Source organism: Sarcophilus harrisii, chromosome 5 (assembly GCF_902635505.1).
Source record: "Sarcophilus harrisii chromosome 5, mSarHar1.11, whole genome shotgun sequence".
NCBI classification, from domain to species: domain Eukaryota; kingdom Metazoa; phylum Chordata; class Mammalia; order Dasyuromorphia; family Dasyuridae; genus Sarcophilus; species Sarcophilus harrisii.
The window spans coordinates 137,661,905-137,689,197 of NC_045430.1; the positions used below are offsets into that span (position 1 = coordinate 137,661,905).

Below are 27,293 nucleotides of genomic sequence, written 5' to 3' on the forward strand. Positions count from 1 at the left end.
ACATTTGTTCCTGAAAGGTTAATAGAAGTTAAGGGGCTAACACAGAGTTCATACAAGTAGTCTGAGGAACGGTTCAAATTTAGGCCTTGATTCTTCACTGTATCAACCTAGTATATTCCATATTGGCTTTTATGACTAAGGAGACTAATATGGGACTAATAGCTCTTAATAGGCTGATTAACTATTAAGACCATCCTTTAACTCATGACTAAAATTGAAACTTTGGGAATTATCTGGATTTCCAGCATCTTTTTATGTCACATCACATTGTTTTTAATCCCTGGAACAGTAACAAATTATCAAAATATTATGTCGCTTACATTTGGATTAGATACAGTATCATGCATGTTGTAGCAACCTATGAAATACTTGCAAAGATTTGTTGGCAATTAAATGAATGGACAGATAGTATGGTTTATTCTGATTTTTTTTTCTGCTTTGCTTAAACTTCTCCACATTGATTATTTTAATTTAATTAAAATTGATTAATTTTAATTTAAAAAGAGAATTAAAATAAACATCTAGATTTAATTAATTCTGTAGTAGCATGCTGATATATAGAGGTATGAGAAGAGGGAAAGAGGGAAAAGAAGGGAAAGAAAGAAGAAAAGAAAGAAGGAAAAAAAGAAAGAGAAGGAAAGGAGAGGGAGGGGGGAGGGAGGGTTTAAGAAGGAGGGAAAGAGAGAGAGATTAAGATTGAAATGGATTTTCCAAAATGTCAAGTGACATGCCCACAAGTATATGCATTCAAAATTAAATATTTCAATTTTGTTTTTGAAAAGTACTAGCCAATGTGGATTTTTTTCCTTCCTATGGGTAATAAACATTAGGAAAATAAGACTTTACACAAGACATTGGAAACTACTTTTGTGAGAGCACAGTTGATTCAATAATCACATCTATTAAAATGAGATTATTGAACTACAAAAGGAAGTAATATTAAAATATGTATCAGATATGTTTACTGAATTCAGATTGCTTTCTATCACCAAATCCATTAATAAATTATAAAAAAAAAAAAAAAAAACAATAATCACATTACTTTTTACTGATGAGTAAAGACCTAAGCAAGTCTCATGAAGAAGACTATTTTGGAATTGTGTCTATAATTTAGGAAGAATTAAAGTGAAGGGAAAATAGTGTTTTGTTCTTTGCTTTTTGTGATTATATAAGAGACATGGGGTAATAAATCTAAAAGAACAGAGATTTTAAGCAAAATAAATATTTGATAATTGAACAGGAGAAAAAATTTCAATGTGTTCTTAATTTACATCTAACATTGAAATACAGTTAGCTTTTAAGAAGAGAACTTTTCAAATTTTTCCATAAGGTGACAGCTGTTCTTAGAGCCATTAGTGTAAATTGTAGCATTACATGTAACACCCAAGTCTCCACCCTCCATTTTCTTTTTAAATGAGAAAGGGCAGTATACAGTATATAAGGTCACATGCTATTTAGAATTTAAGAAATATTTTGGAATAAGATATTGCTTTTCCAGTTACAGCAATTTATCATAAGAAAATCTTTATAATTAGACTTTTGAGTTTATTAAACAGTATGCTTTGCCAGGAAGTTTTATTCTATGTTTTAATATGTCTTTCCCTCTCCTTAGCAACTTAGTGAAATCAGTTTTAAGTTTTTTTTTTTTTTTTAAAGCAGTTAAAAGGACTTTGAAGAATCTGTACCCACATTCATGAACTACTATGAAACATTTCTAAAAAGTGTTGTCCTTCTTCTTTTCTTATTTCTTTTTTTTTTTTTTTTAGTTTGATAGGAAAATAGGTGATGTTCAATTACTGAAGGCACAAGACATTCAATAACTTAATAATTTAAAACATTCAACAACCAACCTGCTTTCTTAATTTGTATTCCACAGAGGCCTCGTTTTTTCCTCCTCACTGCCTAGTCTGTACTGATCAGTATTAACAATGGGATTTTTGTCTCACTTGAACAAGGTCTTGTTCCATTTTATTTGAGGTGCAGATAATCTCATAAAGTAACAGGTATTTTCTAGGTTACATTTTGTAGTCTAATTATTTAGATAACAAAACTGGAAACTTCCGGAAACTTTATTTTCTTGGCACTCAGTTCCCCAAAGTATCTGTAATAATGACAAGGGCTTTAAATAGAGGAAAAGAGAAGGGAAAGATCCATCTGCAAAACATTTTGAAATGTTGAAAAACGTGATGGAATTAGGAAGCCAATAGACAAGAGAGTGACTGTGGCAGAAGATAATTTCTTTTTCTAGAGCTGGATGTTAGCCAGTGCAATTTGGAACCCAACCATCGTTTTTACTGTCTTGTATCTCTCTTCTCTCTGTCCCTCCCCACCCCAACCTGGCCCCCACTCTCTCATTCCACTCCAACTTTAGAAATTACTCAAGGTTGAGAAAACTAGGATCTGTCATAGGGTTTCAGCACTTTCCTGCAAGAATTTTTTTTTTTTTTTGTCCACTGGAAATGCTGATACATTTATTTGTTTAACCCATCCTTAAGTTTATACAGCCAAGAATTTGTGACTAATTGGCCCAGTTCTGCTTTAACATTGCCTTGAGTTAAACATTTCTCGTTCCTCTTCCTTGAGAACACAAGGGGTCTTTCTTCTTCTGAGTCCCTGTTTACCTTAAAGCATTTTGAACAATGATGTCACAGGAGAAAACAGGAAAATAGCATAAGGAGAGCCTTTCTCAAACTGTTACAAGTTCAGTCCAAAGGAGGGACATGCATGTTTTACTGAAATCTCTATTCATCAGAGAGAGGGGGAGAGAGTTAATGCTTCCTTAGAGATTGAATTCCCTTTGTATCTCGCCAACTCCTCCTCCCAACACACGCTTTCACATATTGCTGGCACTAAAAGCATTCACAGGGGTCAAATTATTATAAGTTCAACCCCGTTTTCTTAACTATTGCAATTTACCTGATATCCCAAAACTTCTTATATCTTGGTAGTTTTCAAAAAACTATCACTTTTTTGGCTGAAAACAATGAAGTACCAGCTATTTGCTGGGATATTTTCCACTTCATTTTAATCTTTTTTAAATTTTCCAAAGGATGTACCTACACATTCCCCCTTCTCCCAGAATTTCTTTTAAAAATGATTTCTTATAAGGGGTGACTGAGTGTCAGATACAGAAGGAAATATAGTCTATATGAAAACAAGCTGTATCAATGATTAAAAAAAAAAAAACCTCACATTTCCACTTTCCTGCATCAGAAAAAAATCCTATTTAAAAAGTATTTTTTCCATATGTCAAATGTGGGGCAAATGTCTGACAGTAACATTTTCTGTAATTTTCTTGATCAGCTGCCTCTCTTCTATATTAATACACTGTTTGAATTAAGAGGGGGAAAAATACAAGGAAACAAAAATGGTAGCAGCAGATGTTGCAGGGTGACTGTGTATGATTTTACACGAGGAAAAAAAAAAACACACCTTGGGAAGATTACTGAAATTTTGTTTGTTTGTTATTAGGTTTTTGTTTTGTTTTGTTTTAAATAGCCTTCTTCCTTGGAAGAACTCATTAACCAACTTACTTTGAAACTCCTAACATAAGATCTTTCTCTCAAAGATCAAGTCTGCTTCTAAGGATGGCATGCCCTCTAGGTAGAAACTATGTCTATTAACTAACTCAATAAGCAAATAATTGAAGGGAGGTACAAACATGTTTAAAAGAGTATCTTGTGTTAAGTGTTTTATAAAATCAAATCTTTCGAATAATTCTGGTACTTCCTAACTTGTTAGGTTCTATTTGCAGCAATATTTTAAAAATATTTCAGCTGACAATTACAGAATTTCGAAGTTTTTGGAATAAAAGGGAGGTCACCAAATAGTAGTTGGTTTGTTAAAGTTTCTTTAAAACTTACTGTTTGCCTTTCTCTATTTACTGTATTTAAAATTGATGTGACAAACGAATATTGCAGAACTAAGTATTGAAGCTAATATAAAAATTGAAAAGTTTGTTTTCATTTCCATAAGTGGGCAAAATATATCAGTGAAATGATCAAAAACATTTTATAAGTGGCACTGTGCAGTTCTGTGTAGAGAACTGGCGTTGGTAATGCACCTTATTGGGTTTTAGTAATTTCTTTGACACATACTAGTTCTATGATTCTAAGCATGCCGCTTATGCTCTCATCTTTCACATCCAGTTTTCTAAAGTTAGGATAATAATACTATGGATTTAGCTAGGTATCATAATGAATAGAACCCTGGACTTTAATTCAGTTCCGTAAATAAGTATTAAGTTTCTAATATGGTGCTAAGTGCTGGTGCTACAATGAACAAAAAGATAGTTCCTGCCCTGAAAGAGCTTACAATCTAATGGGAGAAGACCAAATGCAAAAAGAAACTCTAAAACAGGGATGGAAAGAGTAGACAGTCTTATTTAGTGGAGTTAAAACCAAGCAGATAGACAAATGGGAAGTTGGAGAATGAGTTGAGAAATCCAGGTCCTGCCTTCTCTGAAGGAAAGATTTGGATGAATTTTAGTGCTCCATCCTTCAACCATCCCATCTTAAAAGAGGGAAGATGTTAATCATACAAATTTGAATTAAACAACATGATGAGGATATTTTAAATAATTATTTTATCCTGGAACCTCAAGTTCAAATCCATGTCATTAAATCTTAGCCTCTGTTTCCTCATCTGTATTAACAGCAAGTATTAATAACAGTTACTCACAAGGTTATTTGAGGATCAAATAAGATAACATATGCAAAAAACTTTGAAAACCTAAACATTTTATGTAAATACTAGCTATTTTCATCATGACTTAAATTGACAGTATCCCAAGGCAATTCTCTTAGATCATAAATTGAAAAAGAATTTTAGATATTTATTAGACTATTAGAAGAGTTTTCTAAGATAAGTTTTCTCTCCCCCCCCCCAAAAAAAAGAAAAGAAAAATCAGATTTTGTCTCAAAAATGATTTGTTAGAATACAGAATAATATTAATTACTCTTTTCTATTTTAGTCTCTCTGTACTATATAGAACATTCTACTTCTTACTCTAACAACCTGCGACATCATTAATGTGAGCACTTCCTTCCCAGACACATATCATGACTCTTCAGTGATTTAGTTGACTGTCTTGGAGAATTGCTATGGCCTGTGAAATTCATCACTATGAGGCCAAACTAATGACAAGCCTCTCTGAATGCAGCTACACTAGTCCTTGGAGGATAGATGTATAGTCTTCCACACAGACCATATTCAAGACCTTTCCATTTTGATAGGATCTTCTAGGTTTTTGTACAGCAATGGAAATTGAAAAAGTTCATTCACTAGAAAATAAGTCACTGTGCAATAAATTCTTTTTTTTTTTTTCAAAACCAGTTTCTCCAAAGTGGGAAATTATTTTATTCCATTCCAATCCAGATAGGAAAAAAAGGTTGAATATTAACATATCCAAGGCAGAAAAGTCACCATTATTTTTATAGTGTTTGGCATCTAATTGAATTTGATATTGCACTATGAACTATGCAATAAGGTTAGTTTAGTGAATTAATCTTATGAAGAAAGAGAACATTTTTTTCTCACCACTCTCTGTCCTATTCCCCATGATATCTCCAAGTTCTTTTCCTTTTCTCATAATCTTGGAGATATTTTTGAATAATGAGAAAGTGTTGATGAGTGAGCATATAGATCTTCCATTACAAAAGAACTAAAGTCTTTCAGAGTAAGTGTTTACATTTTTAACTGAAACCCAGGAACAAGCAACAACACAATAAAACCCCTTTACCTCCCTTTAAAAAAGATTAAATATATAAAATATGAGGTTAAAATAAAAGATAACAGAAACCAAGATGGCATTGATACAGTTAGAAAGATTACTAGTAGAAGTCAGAAAATAGAGAAAAATTTGGAAAATGACTTTCAGGAGAAAAAAAATGCTGAGGGGGTCGTATCTCTGTGGGGCAATGCCAATTCTGTCTTTTTTAACCTTTTAAAAATACATAATAATACATATTATTCTTACATCTGCCCATCTGATTCCAGGGCAAGTTACTACTCAGTGTTCTAGGCAATTCTCTAAGAATAAGACTTGTAATGATTGTCCATGAATAGCTTATATCAGATTGCTTGCTGTTTGGGAGGAGAGGCAAGGGAGTGAAGAAGAAAAACTTGGAGCACAAAATCTTACAAAAATGAATGTTGAAAACTATCTTTTAGATATAATTAAAAATAAAAGACTTTTCAACATCTTAAAATAAAAAGAATAAAAAAAGAATAAAAGTTTCAGAAACAATGCAGACTTGCATTGATAGAGAATGTTACCTCATTAGTGTATTTCTTCTATCAATGAAATTAGAGGTATCTTACATATTCTTAATAATGTATGTGTATATACACATATATTTGTATACATATGTGTGTATATAATATATGTGTGTTACTGACATGATCATTGTTGGCTTTGCTATTCCATTGGGAGAGCTAGTCATTTCAGAAATCAGTAGAAATTATTATTTAAAACCTAAAAAAGTTTATAATTAACCCATTTAATACTGATCTCTAAGTGTATGTTTGTTCTGGCTGATTTCTAACATACTACTCTGATGTTTCTTCTTCACCTCAGGCTTCAGTTTTGAAAATCTGAAAATTTAACAGTTTTCATTCATTCATGGGTTGTCTACTGTGTATTAGGCACTATACTAGGTACCCAGGGGAAATAGAAAAAAGAATAAAATATTTTTTTCTCTCACAAATTTTACAGCACTTTGGCAGTTAACTAATTTTGTTAGCTGAAAAACTATGGAAAAAAAAATATAAAGTTATTCATCATTTTTCCCAAACAACCCTTGAAAAAAACCTCAAGTTGGTTTAAAATTTGGAACATAAGGACAATTCCTACTGTAAATAAACATAAAGGAAAGACTTTCAAAAGTAATATATGCTTTGGTTATACTAAATTCCAAGCTACAAACATTGATTTAGATTATTTTTGCTTAAAAATAAAATAATTTTGCTCATATTCTCTGTTTCAAAATTTGAAGACTTTCTTTTTATCCTTTTTTTCCCATACTAAAGTTTTCAAGAAATGTCTCTTTTGGTTGGACCACAAAAATATTTTAAGGTTAGAGTTTTGCATAAAAATAAACTTAATGGGATTATTAATTCATTTTACTTTGGACAAGAATAGAACTTTTCTCCTCTTCTCTTATTAAGAATAAATGTATAATCATTCATTTAAACTAAAAAAAAAATCACTACTGACTTGGGTGCATGTTTAGTGAAGATTTTTTTAAACCAATAATTACTTTTGATCTATAATAGGATAATTCATTAAGGCAATTTTCCAAATAATCCCAAAGTGACATGAATTCCTTTACTGGATCCAAAGTAAGTAATCTTTGGAAAAAAGATAGGCTTCTCTTGTCACTTTGGAACTTTAATCTACTGTCTGAAACATGAAAGTGTTCAAATTAACAAGTGTGTAAATCACTAAAATCAACATTATTTGGGGATTATATTGTTTTACCGCTACTTATCAATAGACTTGTTATATCTGTCAAATGCAATAAGGTTAGTTTAGTGAATTAATCTTATGAAGAAAGAGAACATTTTTCCTCACCACTCTCTGTTCTATTCCCCATTATATCTCCAAGTTCTTTTCCTTTTCTCATAATCTTGGAGATATTTTTGAAAAATGAGAAAGTGTTGATGAGTGAACATATAGATCTTCCATTACAAAAGAACTAAAGTCTTTCAGAGTAAGTGTTTACATTTTTGACTGAAACCCAGGAACAAACAACAACACAACAAAACTCCTTTACCTCCCTTTTTAAAGTGTGAACTTCTATTTGAATACAGTGTGGAGATAAAAGCAAGAAGAAAAAGCAAAGTTGCATGATTCTAATATCTACTATCTCAAATTACCTGCAAGTTATTTAACCTGAGATAATTTTTTTTTGGGGGGGGGCAATTGGTAAAAGAATTAAGCTATGCACACAATATTCTGATTTAGAAAATGATGACATAGTTCTTGAATGCATAACATATGAATGCTGTAGAAACTTTAGTAACCCTCAGGTCAAGAAATGGAGTTGGGGTGTAAAGAAAAGGGGGGGAGGAAATTCTTTTTATTGGTCCTTGACACTCAGCAGAGATTTACTGAACTTTGTGGTCTTCCTTTGCTCTTTGAAATAAGACCAAAAAACCGGTTTTAATTAATGAGATGCATAGTATTTAAAATATTATCCAGAGCATTCCAGAAGCTGGAAAACTAGATATTTTTAAATTCAGAGAATCCTTTTGAGAATCCCCTGTTGTAATTTATAATTCCCAATGGACCTATACTTGTCTTGAACTGATTGTTGAAATAGGCTTTTCATGGAATTTCTACACTGAAATTGGGGAGGTGGGGGAGGTGGAAGGGGGACTTGGGATGTTCTCTAACAAGATTTTAAAACCTTCAATGGCAAACTTACGTAGATGGAAAAGACTCGGGTTTTGTTTTGTGTTTTTTTTCCCCTTCTCTTTTTACGTGCATACGTCCTAGCAGGGTTATACAACAAACATGGGCTATTATTTATGTAGGTAGCAGAATTCAGATTTTTTTTTAATCAAAATTGCACCCAAAAAATGGCTATTAAATAGCCTATGCCTTGGGAAGTAAATTTATAGCTACATGCCTTTCACAAGCACGCTGGAGGTTTATGTTCCCTCCTCTAATCTCTGGTAGATGTTTTTTGCATGTGTTGTGTGACAGCAGGGAAGGGGAGTGGGTTGAGCTTGCCTGTTCTCCCATTGTCAGCTAGTCTAGTGAGTGTTGGGAAAACCTGTCTGTGGGATCTTGTGTCATCTTTTTTCCTGCATGTGTACAGGAAAAGTCGGTGTGCTGCTGCTCAGTCTCTCTCTCTCTCTCTCTCTCTCTCTCTCTCTCTCTCTCTGTCTTATTCTGTCTCTCTGTTTTCCTTTCATTCTGTTGCCACAGAGGCGAATGAAGCAGAGAGCAGGATTAGCTTCTGCCACCGGCTATCAGAGTAGCGTAGATAAAAGGGACTGCTCCTTAAGCACCACTGCAGCAGCCCTTGTTAATTTTTTTTTTCTTTCCACACAACAGTTGTGCCTCATTATCCAGTGCCTGCCTCATTTTTTTTTTTTTTTTTTTGGAGGGTTTGAAGTTTCTCTGCTCCAGTGACTGCTACAGAAGAGGAGATGTTAGAATTGCCATGAGGTCTTGATTGTCTGCATTTATGAATGAAACTGACCCAAATCACCTGTTACCTCCAGTTTCCAGATTGTTTGAACTTCTGTGGCTGCACTCTACAGGAAAGAGCCCTGAAGCCGCGGAAGGACCTACACTGTTTTCAGCATGGGTTGGCTCCGAAGGATTGCCTATCTTTTCTGGGGAGTATTACTAGCTGCAAGAGCAAACTATCAAAATGTGAAGAATAATGTGCCAAGACTGAAATTATCCTATAAAGGTAAATCATTTTCTTTTCTTCCCCTTATTTGGTTTGTTCAGGTTCTTTTATTTTCATTCTTCAAAATCCTTAGTTTGTTGGCATGTGAAAGCCTGTGTTAATATATGTATATTGAGAGAGGGGGAGATAAAGGAAATGATTGAAACACTTTTAAAAGCATGCTTCATGCTCAGTCTGACAATTTAAATGCAAACAAAGAGCACTTAATCACATTTTCAGGACTGTATCCTAAGACATCCTGCTATATATCGGAAAAGATATTTTACCTTGTCTTTTTTTTTCTCCTTTTTTATTTTACTTCCCTAAAATATTGTAAAATTTTATAGGAAACTGGTTTCTCTTCTCCGTGTGTGGGTTGTACCTATATAATACCTATCATGGCAGATTTTCATTTTCATACTTTTTAGGCATTAAGTGGTTAATTCTCTGTCATGAATATTCAGTTTGTACAAATCTGACAATCAGATGCTTAACATAAGCAGTAGATGGTGGTTTTGCCAAGAGAATATAAACTGGAGGGAACAGACAAGCTTCTGTAAAGGGTGTTATGATTGTACAAAAGATTGTGTATTTGGCTAATTGATGTACTGCTAAAGCCTTTGAAAGAAAATGCAATTTTCATTTTATGTGTGTTTCAGTAGTAATTAAAGATATCTCACCAGCTAGTTTATAGCTAGAAGAACAAGTTTTGATTTATAGGCAATGTAAATAGTACATGAGAAATACATTGCAGAATTTTTCATTAATTGCCTTTATGTATACACACTTGGACAATTTTAATGTGGAATGGTGTAAGATTAGCATGCTATCCATCTCAATAAAATTTATAGCCACACATGTCAAATATAGTAGCATAGGATCAGAATATATACATACAGCTTTAAAAGAACATTTTCACAATTCAAAAATTACTCAAGATGGAGTAGAAGATGAAACTATTTTAACCCAAATAGTTTAGCCTTCTTAAGGTGTTGAATTCTTATGACTCTCGGATTTCCTCAGCTGGGGGTGGGGCAATAGCTTTCTATAATGTCCTACCTCTTCTTATAATGTAAAGGAGAGAGTGGCTGCCTCTTTGGACATAGATTTATCTACTGTATGTTATTTTCATGCCAACAGAAATATGTTCTTTCATTTTTACATAATGGAGAAAATCTGTCTTTTCTGAATTCACTTGTGTGGAAAAAAACACCTCACAGAGAGGAGTTATCATTTTCACACTTTAGATTAGAAAATTAAACACCTATTAAACATGTGTTCTTGTTTAATTATTATAAAGAAATCATGCATTTTAAAATAACTCTTTTTAAGGGAAAATTCCTTCACAATGAACTTTATAGATTTCACTGCATTGATGGATATTGAATTGTTAATTTTGAAATAATCATTTAATTAAAGGAAGAGATATATGTGTATGTGTGTACAATACATATATGTATGTATGTATGCATACATACACACATACATACATCACTTTCCCTATTAGGTAACTTATTTTAAATTGAACATATACTGTCCATTATTTTTTTCATAAACATAAATTAATTTACTATTTCAAGTTATTTCCCCAACTATATGGCATTTTTCTTTTGATATTATATCAATATTTGTTTTGTCTTTTCACTCCTTACAAGTTTGAATGTTTTGTATTGGTGGACCACTTTATTCAAGTTGTTACTTCTTACCAATAAGTGCTATTTGAGATTTTGACTCAGAGATGTCCTGTCTACAATTTTTGTTACAAAACTCAAAATGCAGAATAGATTTTTATGATTGAATAATCTTTGTCAAGTTGATGCTTCTGCCTTAAAAAATGCATTTTTAGCCACTTCTTATACAAATTGGAAAAACACAGTAAATTGTTAACCTTCCTTTCCCCCCAAAAAAAATTCTTTCAAGAAAAAGAAAGATAACACATTTCCATGGCAATAGATTATCCTCCATTTTACAAGGAACCAATTCCCTCGGTAATAAAAGGCCATCATTAAATGAGAATAGCAATTTGTTGTGTATGCTTTAAAACTCTTTGAATAAATAGGAAGCACATCTTGATATAGTGTTGCTATTACTCTTTCATGAAAATCATTTATCAGTAGTGGAACTAATTTGTATTATCCTACCCACAATTAGAAAAACTACCCTTCAGTTACCTAACAGTTCTCTTTATATGCCCAGTGCTTGGCAATTTAGTAAAATAAACTGTGAAATGAACAAGAGCAAGAAGAATAAAAGGAATGTGTCTAGCAATTTTTCTTCTGTCATTTTGTTGAGCTGTCATTACCTCTTTTTTATTTCTACATGTACACTTGTTTGTTTCCAGAGCAAATTTCTTATATTCAATTGTCCTTACCTCGTGTCCATAGAATAATCTGGACTTCTAGCTACTTTTCTTTTTCTGGCTAATTATATGTCAAACACAGTTAAAACAATCAGTGCTTGCTTCTAAAAATATTCCAGCATGATTCATGAAGGGTTAAATCCCTGCCAACCCTAATTTCCCATGGTCACTTGTTTTCAAAGATCCACTATTAACTCGGTCATTGCTCAGGTTGCTAAGAAGAAGTTTCAGTTAACTACACATAGTTCTAACATTCATTTTCCACTTGTCTTATCACCTGGCCTTGCGACAGATGAAAGGTATTTGACAGGACAAATGAAGATGACAAAGGTAGGAAAAGAAAGGATTTTTATTCAATACATGGTAATAGGGAGTTACTTCAGTATCCAGCAGAGAAGAAGGGGGCTGAAAAGATGCTTTCAGATCCTTGTGGAGAAGTGATAGAGTAGATAAAGTGGTTATAGTAATTCTTCCCTCTGAATCAATCTGATTTAGATTACTTGTGGAGAAAACACTAGAAGTCTACAAGTCTCAGCAGTACTAGGCACTTTTCATTCAAAAGATCTCTTACAGAGATTGTGTGTTTTCCTTAAACATCTTTAATATGGCTAAATGTTGAATGCCTCTCTGGAATTAGTATTTTATAACTGTTCTTTCCCTCCCTAAAAATTGTTTGAATTCCACATCTCTTCTGAAATATAAAAAATCATATATTTCTTTTGGAAAATATAATAAAGCAAATATTTCAGGGGCAAAAACACCAATAGGAAGGAAATGGAATAAAACTTAAAGTTTTAAAAAGTGACAAACATTTCACCATGCTAACTAATGAACTGTTCGATATGAGAGAGAGAGAGAGTACTAATGTGTACAGTATTCAGTCTTCAATGTGATAGTGATCAAGTGAGACCAAAGTGTAAATCAATGACTGTAACCTTAGCTTCAAAAGTATTTCTTTCTTGGTTAGTAACACCAATAAAGTAAATAGTCGTTTCATTCATGGGATTTTCTTTTAAGGTTTTTATTATGATATAATTTTACAAAACAAGCCCTCTAAAATCCTTTAAAATGAGAGAACATAGTAAATGAAAGTATTTAATGTTCATCTGTTTGTTAAACAAATAGCATTTATTTAAAGAAAGGCAGTGTAGTTGATTTTTATTTGGAGTGGGGTTTTCCCCCTTTCTCATTGCTCAGTGAAAATGTAAAACTTCTGAACAAGTAATTGAAAAAATATTCTACACAGATTCAGTAGTACAACTTCTTGGCTTCCTTTCAGACCTCTAAGACCTTTTTTCTTCTCCTCACAGCTATAATATAATTGAAATATACCTTCATGCTAAACAAACATGTTCTTTAACTTTATGAAAACAAATTTCCCAATGTACCTGGCCATTGATGTTGACAACAGCTTGCTCACCAAAAGGTATGAGTAAAAGGTATGAGCTATATGCAACCTAGGCCTGAGCTACAGACTGACTCCCAAAGGCTTATGATAAAGATAATATGTTTTCTAAAACCTTGAAAGAATTATATGTGAGCCATACTAAGTTCTAAGTTATTAAGAATGGGTTTGAGCCCAAGGATTTTGATTCCAAATCCACTGTGCCATGCTACCTTATTATTTTTATTTTTGAAAGAAATCTGACATTTGAAAAGCCCTGTGTGTATTTTCATATGGAAATTGTCAATGGTAAAATTTAAGAAATTATTGTAATTCATGATAGCAGTCAATAATTCATGAATTTGGCACCAAACATTACCCCTCTAAAATATAAAGTCATGCATTTTTACTTGGTATCATTTTGTTAAGTGCTAATTAAAATTTTGTGGCCTATATGTAGAAGGTCATTTCTTTCTTTTAAATGACAGTCAACTTTTAAAGTACATTTGTTATTCCTGAAGTGTCTAATTAAAAGCCTTGAAAATTGGGAGAGAATAGTATTTATCCACTCAAACAAACATAGTCCTTACAATAATAGATGATCCCTTACATTGCTCTGAACCTAGCCCAAAGATATCAGTAAAAGTCTAGTCCTTAGCTTCTTTGCTTAAAGCCCTCAACCATATTGATATTATGTGGTTTCTGCAGGATAGACTTTGGCAAGTAGGCATGTTATTGAGACCACAGAGTCTTTCCACTTTCCACTTAAGTCACTAACCTACTTGACATTGACTGTTAGTCACTAGAAGCCTAAACCAGATCTGAACTAATGACCCAGAGAAAATATCTACTACCCACACTTCCTTCTTCCTGTTCTTTCTCTTCCCTTTCTCACATAGGGGCAATTCATACTACACTACCCAGTACTGGATCAGCAAGGTATGAATTACCAATAGAGGTTTCTGGGGAACTTCAAACCTGGAAACATTCCTTTTCCTTGTATCATGGAACCTAGAAATAAAAGAAATTTCAACCATCATCTAAAAACTAGCCTTTTCTTTTACAGATGAAAAAGCAAATCTAGAAAGACTAAATTATTTGTGCAGTCACAATGTATGTTCATTGGAGAACTGGGATTTGAATCCAAGTCTTCTGATTTCAGTGTTTGTGTTATTTGTATTAGACCACTTAGTAACATGTTATAAACAAGTTTATAGCTCTCTTGATTTTGAAACATATTAACATGTTCATTATTTAACTAAATCTTCATACACAGAAAAGCTGATCATTCTGATTAGGAAGCAAGTAGATGGTATAGTAGATAGAGCACTGAACTTATAGTTCTAAAATCTTGATTTCAAAATACTTTAAAAAAGAAAAAAGCCTTAGGAATTTTCTAGTTGTATGATCATGGGCAAGTCACTTAACCTGCTCAATTTCAATCTCCTCATCAGTAAAATGGCATAGTAATTCTACTTACTTTAGAGGATTGTTATGAGGATAGAATGAGTTAGAATTCATAGACTTTTGCAAAACTTCAAGTGCTACATAAATGTTAGTTATTATTATTATTAATATTAATGATTGAAATATTTTCTTCAGATATTATACTTGCCAGTATAATAAATATTTTTGCAAATAATTCCTATAAAAGCAAATTACAATTATTTAATTATAAAAGATAAAGTTTTTATTAGCATAGGTACAATGTATTACATAGACATTATCAATTTAATTGTATTAGGTGAATTTGCCCTTTTGCATTTTTAATTTGCATTTTAATTTCATTTCCTTTTTTATCAAGTCATCATGGGCTCCAAAGGGAAGGTCAGAATTAAGTTTTGTTTCATATTTTATTTATATTTTCCTGTTTTTAAATTTTCAGATTATAAATCCAAAAAAAAAAAAAAAAACCCAAGATGCCTGAACTATCATTCAAACTTTTTAAGAAAAAATTTAAATCTGAAGTAGATCAACAAAGATTACATTTCAATATCTTTATTTCATTCCATACTAGTAGCGGAGGTGTTTTTGAACGGAATATTTATCTAATATAGTTCCCTTACAAAAGGAGGCTCTTCCTTTGTTTCTTCCTGTCTCCCCCTGTTTCTTTCCCTCTTATTCCTATGTTGCAACACACACACACACACACACACACATACACACACACACACGCAGTATGTGTTATTGTGTTGCATCAGAAGGATAATGTGTGTATGCATGTATGTATATATGTATATGTATGTTTATATACACATAGGTATATGCTTATACGTATATGTACATGTACATATAAGCATATACCTATGTGTGTGTGTATATATACATATATGTACACTATCTCTCGAAATATACATTAGGATATATTGGCTTTATATATGATATATATCTTCATATATGATATGTTGACTTCGTGTTAATATTAGAAATTGGATCCTTGTATCAAAACAATGAGACTTAGCATTGTGCTTGGAACAGAATAGGTGCTTAATAAATGCATGTTCCTTCCTGTCCTGCAAATCAGCACACACAAAAGAAAAGTCCTTTGAAAAACCATGCTCTATTAATTGTTTTTGTAGTTAGATAATTCTCCTTTGCTAGTGACAATATCAAAATTTTAATATATAAAATATTGATTTGTCTTAGTGTATATGACACACATACAGACGTTAGCTGAAGTTGTAACATAGTAGGACATATGGTTAGTATGATTATGATTTTCCCTTCTGAAGTTTCTAGACAAATGGAATATCAGGATTTGCAGTTCTCTGCTTTCACTAATAGGTGGCAGTAGCAATTTGTGACAGCTGCTTCATCAGTTTGGAAATGGTCAAGAAAACAGGATAAAAATATTTGCACTCAAAACTGAGGGGAGATTCAATACAGAAAGATCAGATTTTTGGCTCAAATACAACTTGCTAAAGAATTTACTTTTTGTTAGTTTTGCTATTTTATTATGGTTCAAGCTTTACCACAGTTCAGCTGTGGCTGAAAAAGATATTGGCCATTTAAGAAAATATAGTTTTCATGTATATAATTTCAAGACATTTGGTATGCTGAAGTTAAAATGCTTTTGTTTTTAACATGATATGTTAAATGTGCTTGTGTTGTAAGATAGTCTTCCTTTTGACACCGAGTTTTATATCTTATGTGATCACAGAATATGGCCAGATAAGGAACCAGGAAATTTTTTGGAAAAATTAAATGTTTCAAAAAAAAAAAAAAAAAAAAAAAACTGGTTTCTTTTGTATCCCTCTTTGACTTATAGTTCCTTTATAATTACTTGTCCTTAATTAAACATATGGGGACCTCCACCATCATGCCTGACACAAATAATTCTGAAAGTTTCCATCCACTCCATCTGACTATTGCCAAGATATAAACATTTGTGTAAACAAGGAATTCTGACACTGTTTCCAAACATTAACAAAGCTGGATTCTGTCAGACCCAGGATAGGAAAATACACAATTTATAATAGAGCTAGGGATTGAATGCAAGCAAAAAGAAAATCATGGTGATAAATATAAAGAATGAGTAGGTTTAGGATCATTGCTGAGTGTAAAACTTGTGAAAGAATTTACCTGCAGATTTCAAGGAGTTTAATTGAAAATGTATAACTATGAAGGTCCATTTATTCAGTTCCAAAACTTCAGACATAGCTAATAAGAAGTTGTGAAAATATTCATTTTTAAAAATTACACTAAATACATTGTTGTATTTAGTAAATAGTATTCTATCTAGCTTTTATTAAAGCTCAAAGTAAAAAAAAAAAAAAAACATTCAGAATATGTGCCATTATACATTATAGAGAAGGTGAGTCCAAATAAATACCTTCCATTCTAGAAGAGAACCAGTTATGTGCTTTCCAATAAAAAAGGTGTGGGGTGGAGCAGAGGGAAGATAAGAGTAATATAGTCTCACCTAATCATGAATCTTCTTTGGAGTTAATCTAGATCTAGATTGAGAAGGAAAGCCCCTGTAATCAGGAAGTATTTTTGAGTAAAATCACATTTCATGGAGAGAGGAGATGGAGTATTTACTCTAGCTCATTCTTAGAAATATATTACTTTTCCCCCCCAGTTTAGTGCTGCAGAGTCATGGAAACCAGGTGGAAGAGTTATTTCTCCAGAATTGTGAGCGGTCTTTATCTGCCTTCTTTTATACAAGGCAAGAACAGATGGAGAGATTGTCCCAAATTCAAAAAGCATATAATGATGTTTTGAACATCACAAGTATTGAATCAATTTTAGTTCATTCATTCAGTCAACAGACATTTTTAGCCACCTATTATTTATTAAAATATTATGTTAAGTGCTAGGCCATATATACAAATTATTACACTATAATACACAGTAATACTGTAATTACGCCTAGCACCTGTCCTTAAGTTTACATTGTTTATAATGGAAAGTTGCTCTCTGTATCTGAGTTTTTATATTAGATGAAAAAATCCTGCAAAGTAATGCTTTATATCATCACTAGACATGGGCATCTCCATGTGTAGTGAATATTTAGTGTCCAATCATGGTGAATACTATAATCTGTGTTACTACCCTATTCTTAAATAAAGGTTGCTCTTTATAGTGAAATATTGCACATAAATAAAAAAAAAGATGTAAGCTAACTATTACATTAATAGAAATTAATTCTTAGAACATGGCTGAAACAAATATATATATAGTTCACATTTGTAAAGAAGAGACTATAATTATAGGCAGACAATACTGCTAGTTAATAGAAAAGAAATGAGACTGATATCCTTTATCAACTGTCACATGACATTTTAGTGCTACTTTATTATCATTTGGTAGTGTATTGCCAACATAGAAGAATTCTGACCTCAGTGAAGATTGTTGGAGTGTGGAGCATGAGCCTTTTGAAATTGCTTATAAACATGAAACAGGAAGCCATAGCCTGCTTACTCTCAAATATATGTTTTGTTTTGATGAGTGTAGAAATATGGTTTGATCAATAGTGCTTTGTTTCTTTTTAGATTCACATTTTAAAATAGCACTGATTTAGCATATAAGTGTAAGCGTGTTTATATCTATATACCTATAGTACTAAATAAGTGCCTGTTGAATAATTATTAGCTTCTCATCACTGATTTTTTTTTTTTTTTGATAGAGGGACTGATTTGAGGGAAGGGGGAGTTTTTCATTTGTTGCAGTCTTGGAACTTTCTTTCCCCAAAGTTGTGGGCTCAGACTTTCCAATGGAAATTTTAACAGTTCAGAAGACACTATCACATTTAAAATATTGCCTGAATTAGTTGGAAACTTTTCTTGATGTACAGTCAATATAAAATGAAATAAAATATTCATTTGAAGCAGTGTCCAAACTATTAACTATCCAAATAAAGATAAATTCATGTAAACTCAGACAATAGTAATGTACTTTGAATTTTTTAAGAAAAAGAGGATTAGCTCTGTTGGTCCAATCTGTTCACATTCTTTAAGGAATGAATTTAGTATAACAGTATTTCATGCAATTACACAAAACAGAAAACAATATGTTACTTTCTCCATTCTGTCTGTGTTGAACTTTTAATGATCATATATAAATCAAGATAAATCAGCACAGTAGATTATGAAGTATTTATTGAGTTTCTCCTACAAAGTTGGGGAAACAAGAAAAAAACCACATGAAAACTAAATAACAATAAAATATATAGATAGCATTTTTACAGCAATAGATATCATTAAACAGAATATAAGTAATTGTAAGCAACATATACTTTGGGAGTTCAGGTGATAAATATGAATATGCTTATAAATGTTTGTAGGTCTATATCACAATTTAGAATTTGTTATCCTTTTTCCTAGCTCCCTGAGGACTAACAAAATGTAATTCCCCAAGGCAGAAGAAGATAGTATATCTCTTGTTCGGTAATAGTAATTAAAATTCAGGGAGTAGAACTGAGACCAAGGTGTTAGGGAGAAAGGTCAATCCATTGAAGTAGTGCTGCCAATTTGGAGTAGGGAAAAGCCTGTCACTCTGACTTCTCCATTATCCAGTCAACTAACTTATTGAGCAAGAAATACATTGTGTGATGGCTTCATCATTATAATATGCATGCTTAGTAGCAGAGTTCTAAAAACTATTCCTCATTTTAGTTGTTTCCATAAAAAAGAAATCTGACAAATGTATTATTTGGAATAATGTAAACAAAACAGATTGAGTATTTTCACTTTTTTTTCTTGCATTTCAGTGCTTTTGGCAACAAGCATTATTGATATAACTATGGCTTTTATGGCTTTCCTTCACAGAATATTAGAAAATACATAGATATAGAAACAAATGTGTGTTTTCTTTTTCCCCTTTTGATTTATTTTCTTGTTTATGTCATTCACTGCTTGTTTTAGTACCTCAGTGCATATGTGATCTCAAATAATAACTGGAAAAGTACTCTACTTATATGCATTCTCTCTCTATCTAATTTACAATATATCTGTCAAACTGTCACCAGTACTTTACTTGAAGAATTTTAATGTGGAGAATTCATGACTTATGAGGTCTTCCGAGTTTCAGTGACCAAGGAGTTTTCCCCCTATACAATATATAACATTTTAATCTCTACTTATTGTTCTAGTTCTGACTTCTAAAACCATTAAGTAGACATAATCTCTCTTCCAAATGCAGTGGAACAACTATCACATTTCCCTGCTAAGTCATTTCTTCTATGGTGAAGTAATTTTACAAGCAGTAGAAACACCTAGCAGATAGAGATTGAAGAGTAGTCAAAGTCATAGTGAAGACTAAGAACAGTCATTGGAGTTGCAAGTCAGTGAGAAAGGTAATCAGATAAAAGTATTTCAGAGTTCATGAACATGGAAGCAGGATCCTTGAGAAATGTAGCAAGATCAAAGGTATGATTGTTACTATGTATATTTGAAGTAGGCTGAAGGAATAGGCCTTAAAAAGTAAGTACTGAATTTGGGATTTGGGTATTGGAAAGAGAATTCTTTTGCATGTTAATTTCTTTTAGCTTGAAGGTAGGAGTTGAGGAAGAGAGAAATACTGGGTAGTAGTCATTGAATGTGTGGCAAAGGAAGGAGCATTTCCTGGAGATTGATAGACAACAGGTCCTGTAATCTTTATTGGGTGATAAATATGGATTGAATGAACTCAAAGATTGAAAGATAATTGAGTGATAATGGTAGAAGGAAGGCCTGCAAAGGACAATGGGGAGTAAAGAGTATTCAAACTCATTAGTATTTATTTACTAGTGCATACAAGTGAAAATGCAACCAGTATAAAAAGAGTGGAAATGGGAAATGTATCATCAGGAGGGAGCTAAGGATATAGAATAGGGGATGGAGTATAGATTCTTGGGGCACTCCATTGGAGAGCCTTCAAACTGTTATGAGACTATTATGACACTTTCAGATATGGCTCTTCAACCGATTTTAAATTTAGTTCTGCTATCTTTAACTCACATCTTTCCACCTTGTTCATAAGATTTGCATGAAAGATTGCTTTTCTAAATTCTACATAACCTATATCTACTTTTCTGATTTGTCTGTCTGGTAATTCTATTTTTAAAAAAAATAAAGGAAAAAAGTCACTTTATATGAACTTTTCTTTATGAAACTATTCTAGTTTTGTTTTTATTTTGTTTGTTTGTGTGACCTTTGCTTTAATAATGCATTTCAGGCTGGTGGCAGAAATTTAAATCAGAATTATTGAAGATTACTAATTCTACTTTCTTTTTTTTTTTTTAATTAAAGGTGGGGCATTTGGCCACTCTCCAATTCTTCAGCACCTTCATATTCTCTCTATATTTTTTTCAGAGTATATGCTGTGTATCAGCAACAATATCTAATCATTTTTTTTACAAATTTGTTTTTTATATTTTATTATTTTTATATGTATTTACCCTTCTCTAACTTCACTTCCTCCCCTCCTTCCCAATTAAACAATACAAGATAAAGATAACACTTATTAGAAAACATGCATTGTACAAAAAACAAATAGGTCTCTGTATTCTAAGTTAACTATCCTTTTGGCAAAAGGTGAGAGGCATATTTCATTTTCTCTCTTAGACTGACAGCTTATTATTGTATTGATAAGAATTCTAAAGTGTTTTAAAGGTGTCTTTTTTTTTTTTTTTTTTTTTTTGGTTTTGTTTTGTTTTCTTTAAATGTAAGCCCATTGGTCTGTAACTCTCATTGTTGGACAACAATTGTCTTCCTATCATCTTTGTGCAAATGCTTCTAGTTTTGGTTACTTCACCGGGCAAAAATCTCTCCCCATTCTTTTAATTTTCTCAGAAGTAAAATCTTGGTATGCAAATTTAAACTCATTTTAGGCAACTAAATACTTTCTTACTTTCATTCTACTTCCTGTTTTATTGAGTCTTTATTATAATTATGTGTAAATCATAGACTCAGTGTCAGCATATCTTGATCTTACTATGGTTGTTTCTGTTTTCCCTGAGTGAACTTGTGACTTCCCTATGTGTGAGAGAGGAAAGATGTTGTGATGTTTATCCAAAGATGTACCTGGGTATTCATTCACACGTGTCCAATGCTTTACAAATATCTATGCTCATCTTAATCATTGAAGGTAGGTGCCACAGGTGATATACACATTTTAAGGAAGAAACTGAGACAAAAAAAGTTAAAGTGATTCTATCATGTTCACACATTATAACAAGTGAGTATTCAAAGGAGAATTCAAATCCAGATCACTTTTAATTTCAAATACAGAATGCTTTCCATTGAACTATGATCTAGATCCATGAGAGCTGGGGTTTTTCCCTCTCCATCCTTCTTCCTGTCTTTCTCTTCCCCATCCTTGTCACAGTATATGACAGATAGTATGTACATAATGACTGCTTATTGACTTGACTTGCATCTTCAGAGGCATTAGTATTCCTTTTAACAGAACTGATCTGTATACTTCCATACCATAACATTATTGAATGTATCTTGTTGAACATCCTGGGTACCTTCTTCCGGCTCTTTTCAAATTTCATGGATCTCATGATATCATCTGAAGCCAGCAGTTCTGTCTGTATAGCACACAGATTATTTACTTGTCAGGTCTCACACTTGCTACATGATCTGTATTTTTTCAAAAAACTAAGAAAGAGATTAGAACTAGACCTCTAATTGCATTGGTCATTGGTACAGAGATCTTCAGATTAAGATATTTCTCTATCATTGCAGACAAGCTCCTTCTCTACAACTTATAATCTTATGAAGTTGCCTGTAGTGCTGAGAGGGTAAGTGACACAGCTACTGTTTGTCAAGCACAGAACTGGAGGAAAGATCTTCCTTAATTGAAGTCTAATTCTGTTTGTATTGTTATAGTGGATTTCAGGATATATCATTCCACTATTACATGAATGGCTTTTCATATTGTTTTCATTTGTACAGGCTTGATAATGATAACAAAATAATCTTTTATACTTAAGATTGAATAGGTAATGTCCTTCTTTCCTACTAATTAAATAAAAAGAGCAATTTGAAATTTTAATCTGATAAAAGTATGTACTTAAGGAAGAAAATTTTATTTTCCTGAAAAGATTATTTCAGCTTCTGCTAAAATTGCTAAAAATTGCAAATCTATCAGTGGACTCTTAATTCAAGAAAGAAATAGAAGAGTAACATGAAAGACTTTCTACCAATTCTAGTTTAAACATCAATTCCATTAATAGAATGATATTTCTAATATTAGTAAGAATGATTGCTTTGCATTTAGTGAATACATAGATTCATGGAACAGAAAGGAACCATGAAGTATGCCTGATTAGGTCATGACAGTTCTCTAGATGTGGCTTTCGAGACTAAAATCTGGTGACTTTCTTAGAGGTGGTAGTAAAGATGGTAGAACATGTATCCTTATTTATAGAGCTCTTGCAGTCAGTCTTCTTATCCTGTAATGGTTCAATCTGGCATGCACATCCATCATTTCTTCTCCTGTAGTAAAATCTTTCCTCATTCAATGAAGAATCAGCAAGTGATATAATTAGAGATTCCTCTTTCCCTTTTGTCTCTGTGATGATTCATTCCTCTCTCCTGAGAGCTCCCATTTGCCTTAAATTTTTTCTTTTATATAACAATAACAGTAATAGCAACAACAACAACAACATGCTTATATAGCATGTAAAAGTTCTTAGAACCATAAGACAAAGTTGGGCAAAGAACTGTAATTACAATGGCGTAGTCAGAACCTTGATGAGGCTTTGGCATCTGGGGTGTTGTTCTTTGTCCTGGAAGAGAAGTTCCATTTACTATCCTTATATCCTCATGATCCCTGCCTGTGTAAATCAGAGAATAGAGGAGAGGAGAATTGCAGGCAGAAATGGACTTGAAAAAGGGTAGTTGTAGGCTGTTGTCACTTTCCCCAGATCTGTAATTGCTTTGAAACTATATTACTTGATACTCATCTTGCCCCAAATCCTCATTGCCCCCATTTCAAACTTCTTCACGGATTCTTCCCCCTCAATCCATGGCAACTGAATTTGTCCCAGAAGTCAAGACTTGTATTTATAGCTGTGTTGAGTAGAAACTTAGAAATCATCTAATAATCCAACCTTTCATTTAAAGATAAGAAAATTGAGGTCTTGAGGACTTCAGTTATTTTACCTGCATTCACATAGGAACTATGCATCAGAACCAGATTAAAACTCAGTCATTATAACACCAAAACTAATACTTTCTTTCCTCTACCCATAATGAGTATGTCTTTCACATATATCTATACCAAAATAACAATAAGCCCAGGATCTATGCATCTTGGCTGCTTACCTTACTAACCCAGCCAATTTTTTATGACAGATTATTCAAGAGGATACAATTTAATAAATTAGTTGCCAAAATATAACTAACAAAGTGATATTAATTTTAAACAGGCAAAGATTATTCTTGTTATTGGCTTTCAGCAATACAGTTCAGTTGAAGTTGAGTTTAATAAAGACATTTCTTTATGAAAGAAGTAATCTTCTTAAAACAAAGACTCAAACCAAGGGGAGGACTGTGATTTGCCCAACAGTGTCTGCAATGGTTTTTTTTTTTTTTTTCAAAATTGAACCCCTTCTTTCGTGGTCTGATAGATAGTATCTCTGCTTATGTTTTCAAAAGCTCAGTGATCTCACTGATTCATGAATTCCCTCTAGCAAAAGAAATTTTTCACCATTTCTGCATTCCCATCCTGTACAGTGTTCTTGAGAGAGGAGCATGTCTTTGGCCTTGCTTCTTCCCTTTTTCTAAATCATGCTTTCGCATTTAGTCTTCCCCGATCTCATCTTTTCTAACTTTTTTCTTACTTGGTGATTGGTATCATCAAGTATTAGGCTATATTAACATGATATGGAAGGCTTTGTTAAGTTATTTTAAAAGTTTTTTAACCACTTTGTCCTCTATAATGTATTGGTATAAAAACTATATTTTCATGGTGATCTTTTCTTGTAGATTGTTATCCTTAGTATTATAATATGTGGTAATTAAATATCCCTTGAAATAATGATTCTTTTTGACTCTGTGCAGATTATAAAAGCTTCTCATACAGTACCTTTCCCTGAAGGAGCACCTGAGAATTATTGTTGTGTTTAGCTGCAATTTCCATCCTTCTGGTTTTGTTTGTAGAAAGAATGTCAAATTTTATGTGATTTAGCTCCAACCCACTCATTGGTCAGTGGGCAAGAATCTCATATTTAAAGTACCATTATTCAAAATGAAGTTTTTGGATGGCCTGAAATCTGTATGATTCTTAATAGCTTCCATGTACCATTTTCTACTATTCTATATCAATCTCAGAATAAGTAGAAGGAAGGCTGTATAGGATCTAGGGTCGTTAAAAAAAAGAGAAAAGAAAGAAAAGAAAACACTTTTTCTTTGCTTCATGGGATACAAAGACTGAAAAGAAATAAAAAACATAACCAGATTGTTAGCCTATTGGAGATGTGTCTCTCCATGATTAGTTAGGTTGGTCCTCCAAAAATGGCTTGATCAATTATTCACATCCTTTCCAATATAGTAGATTCTCAGAGTTTATGCTTCAAAGGTATCACCTTTGCAAACAATTGGTCACCTCCACAAATCTACATGGCACCAGAGTAGGACTTTGTACATTTAATGCTACATCTAATTGCCCAGACAGAATCTTGTAATGCAATATTAGGCAAATGTCCATAAATTTTTGATATACATTGTGACTATAATACATCTTACTAATTGGATGTTTCATTTTTTTATATTGATTCTTTCCATGGCATGTAAAAGCAGACACTTGGTTTTTGTATCAGTTGATGTGATTTTTTAAAAAATCTATTTAGGTAGCTCATTTGTGTGTTCCTAAAATCAGCAGAAAGTAATATTGTATATATTTGGGGGAAGGGGAAGAAAATAAACATTTATTAAGTGCTTAGTATGTAAAAAGGACTATCCTAAGTGCTTTACAGATCTCAATTCACCTGATCCTTTCAACAGCCCTTTTTAGTTAAGTGCTGTTAATTTTTATAATTACAGAAACTTGGAAAGACAGAAATTGTGATTTGCCAAGAGTAAGAGCAGATATTAAAACAGGGTATTCCTAATTTCAAGTCTGGCATGCTTGCTGCTGTGCTAGGATAATAAATTAAGGGAATGTTAATAGGATAAAACATGCCTATTGTTGCTTTCAAGGATGTTTTGGGGGTTACAGCATTAATCAAGGTGATAGAAAGCTTTCTCTAATATTTGTATGTAGAAAAAATAGTTACATATTTTTGTCTTTTGCTTGTTTGAAGAATAGTGACAATATAGTTCATAAGTTGCATAAAAAATAGGCAAAAGACAATTAGCAAAGTCTTTAATACCTATAGTTATACAACTTTCTATCTATTTATGATTTAGGTATATTTTGACTGATACAATTGAGTAATTAATTTAATTGTTCTTTAAATGTGTTTCTTTTAAAATATCCTTGAAAGGTATTGGTTGTTGACTGATATAACAAGTTTTTTTTTTTTTTTTTTTTTGGTAAAATGAGGAAAGAACTTGTGAAACCAGAATAATTGTGTTCTTCAGTGGCTCTGACACAAACTAGGCTAAGGAAATCATTTGTCCTTTATGAACGGGGATTATTATGAACAGCACATTTTTAAACCATAAAGTCTTATAGAAATGTGAGCTAATATTTTAATGATTTCATATAGCTAGTACAGTTTCATGTAGTACTTATTTTTTCTTTTATTTCCTTCATTAGCAAAGATGCTTAGTTTTCTAACTGCCTAAAGATGGGGACTAGATCTAATTTCATTGGTATAAAAAATTCCCTGATGAGGAAACTCTTTTTACTAGTACAGACTGACACCTTTAGATTTTATGAATTCAAAGAGTTGGTAAAAATACTAGGAAGTTCTGTGACAACCAGAGTCACAGAAGTAGTCTCTCTGAGGCTGGATATGAATGGAAATCTTTCTGGCTTCAAGACTGGCTCTCTATCTATTCTGCCAGGTTGCTTCTCATAAAAGTAAATTTTACTTCCATATTTCTAAGTCAAAAATGATACATATTAAGGAATTGATAGCTTTGGGGATAAAACACTAAGCCTGCTCAGGAATACCTGAATTCCAAGACGGTCTCAGACACTACATAACCCTACAAAGTCACTTAAATTTGTTCTGCCTCAGTTTCTTAATCAGTACAATAAAGATAATAATATCACCTATGTCCCAAAGTTAATTTGACGATTAATGAGATAACATGTATGAAGAACTTTGCAAACCTGAAAATTCTTCATGAATGCTAGATCTTGTTTTTATTATTAACATTGCCACTAACATCGTCATAATTTCTGTTGTTGTTATTATTATTACTTTTTGTTATACTATTTCACTCATGAGGTAAGATAGAGAAAGCTTGTTATATTTTTTAAAGCAGTAATTTCAAACTCAAGTTAAAACAAGGGACACTGAATCATAAAATAAGAATCTCTTTAGGCTATGTATTGACTTAGATAACAGGTAATGTTCACCTGTGATTTTCTATTTTATTTTTGCTTATTTTGTTTTCCATTTACATTTTAATCTGATTCAGGACATATCCATGTGTTACGCTTTGTGTTTAGTGTAAAATATGTAAAGAAGAGTATTAAGAAATCTGGAAATGAAAGTGGAAATTATTTTTAAATTCCAGCATGATTAAAAATAAAT

The 27,293-nt window shown here is 32.3% G+C and overlaps 1 protein-coding gene across 1 annotated transcript in view; it reads left to right on the top strand.

The window, feature by feature from the left end:
- Positions 1 to 8,868: 8,868 nt before the first annotated feature.
- Positions 8,869 to 27,293, top strand: part of SEMA3A (semaphorin 3A) — a 288,184-nt gene continuing 269,759 nt past the window's right edge. Inside the window, exon 1 of the mRNA XM_023504732.2 lies at positions 8,869 to 9,428. Coding sequence (XP_023360500.1) covers positions 9,317 to 9,428 — 112 coding nt within the window. The 5' untranslated portion in view covers positions 8,869 to 9,316. The remainder of the gene's footprint in view (positions 9,429 to 27,293) is intronic.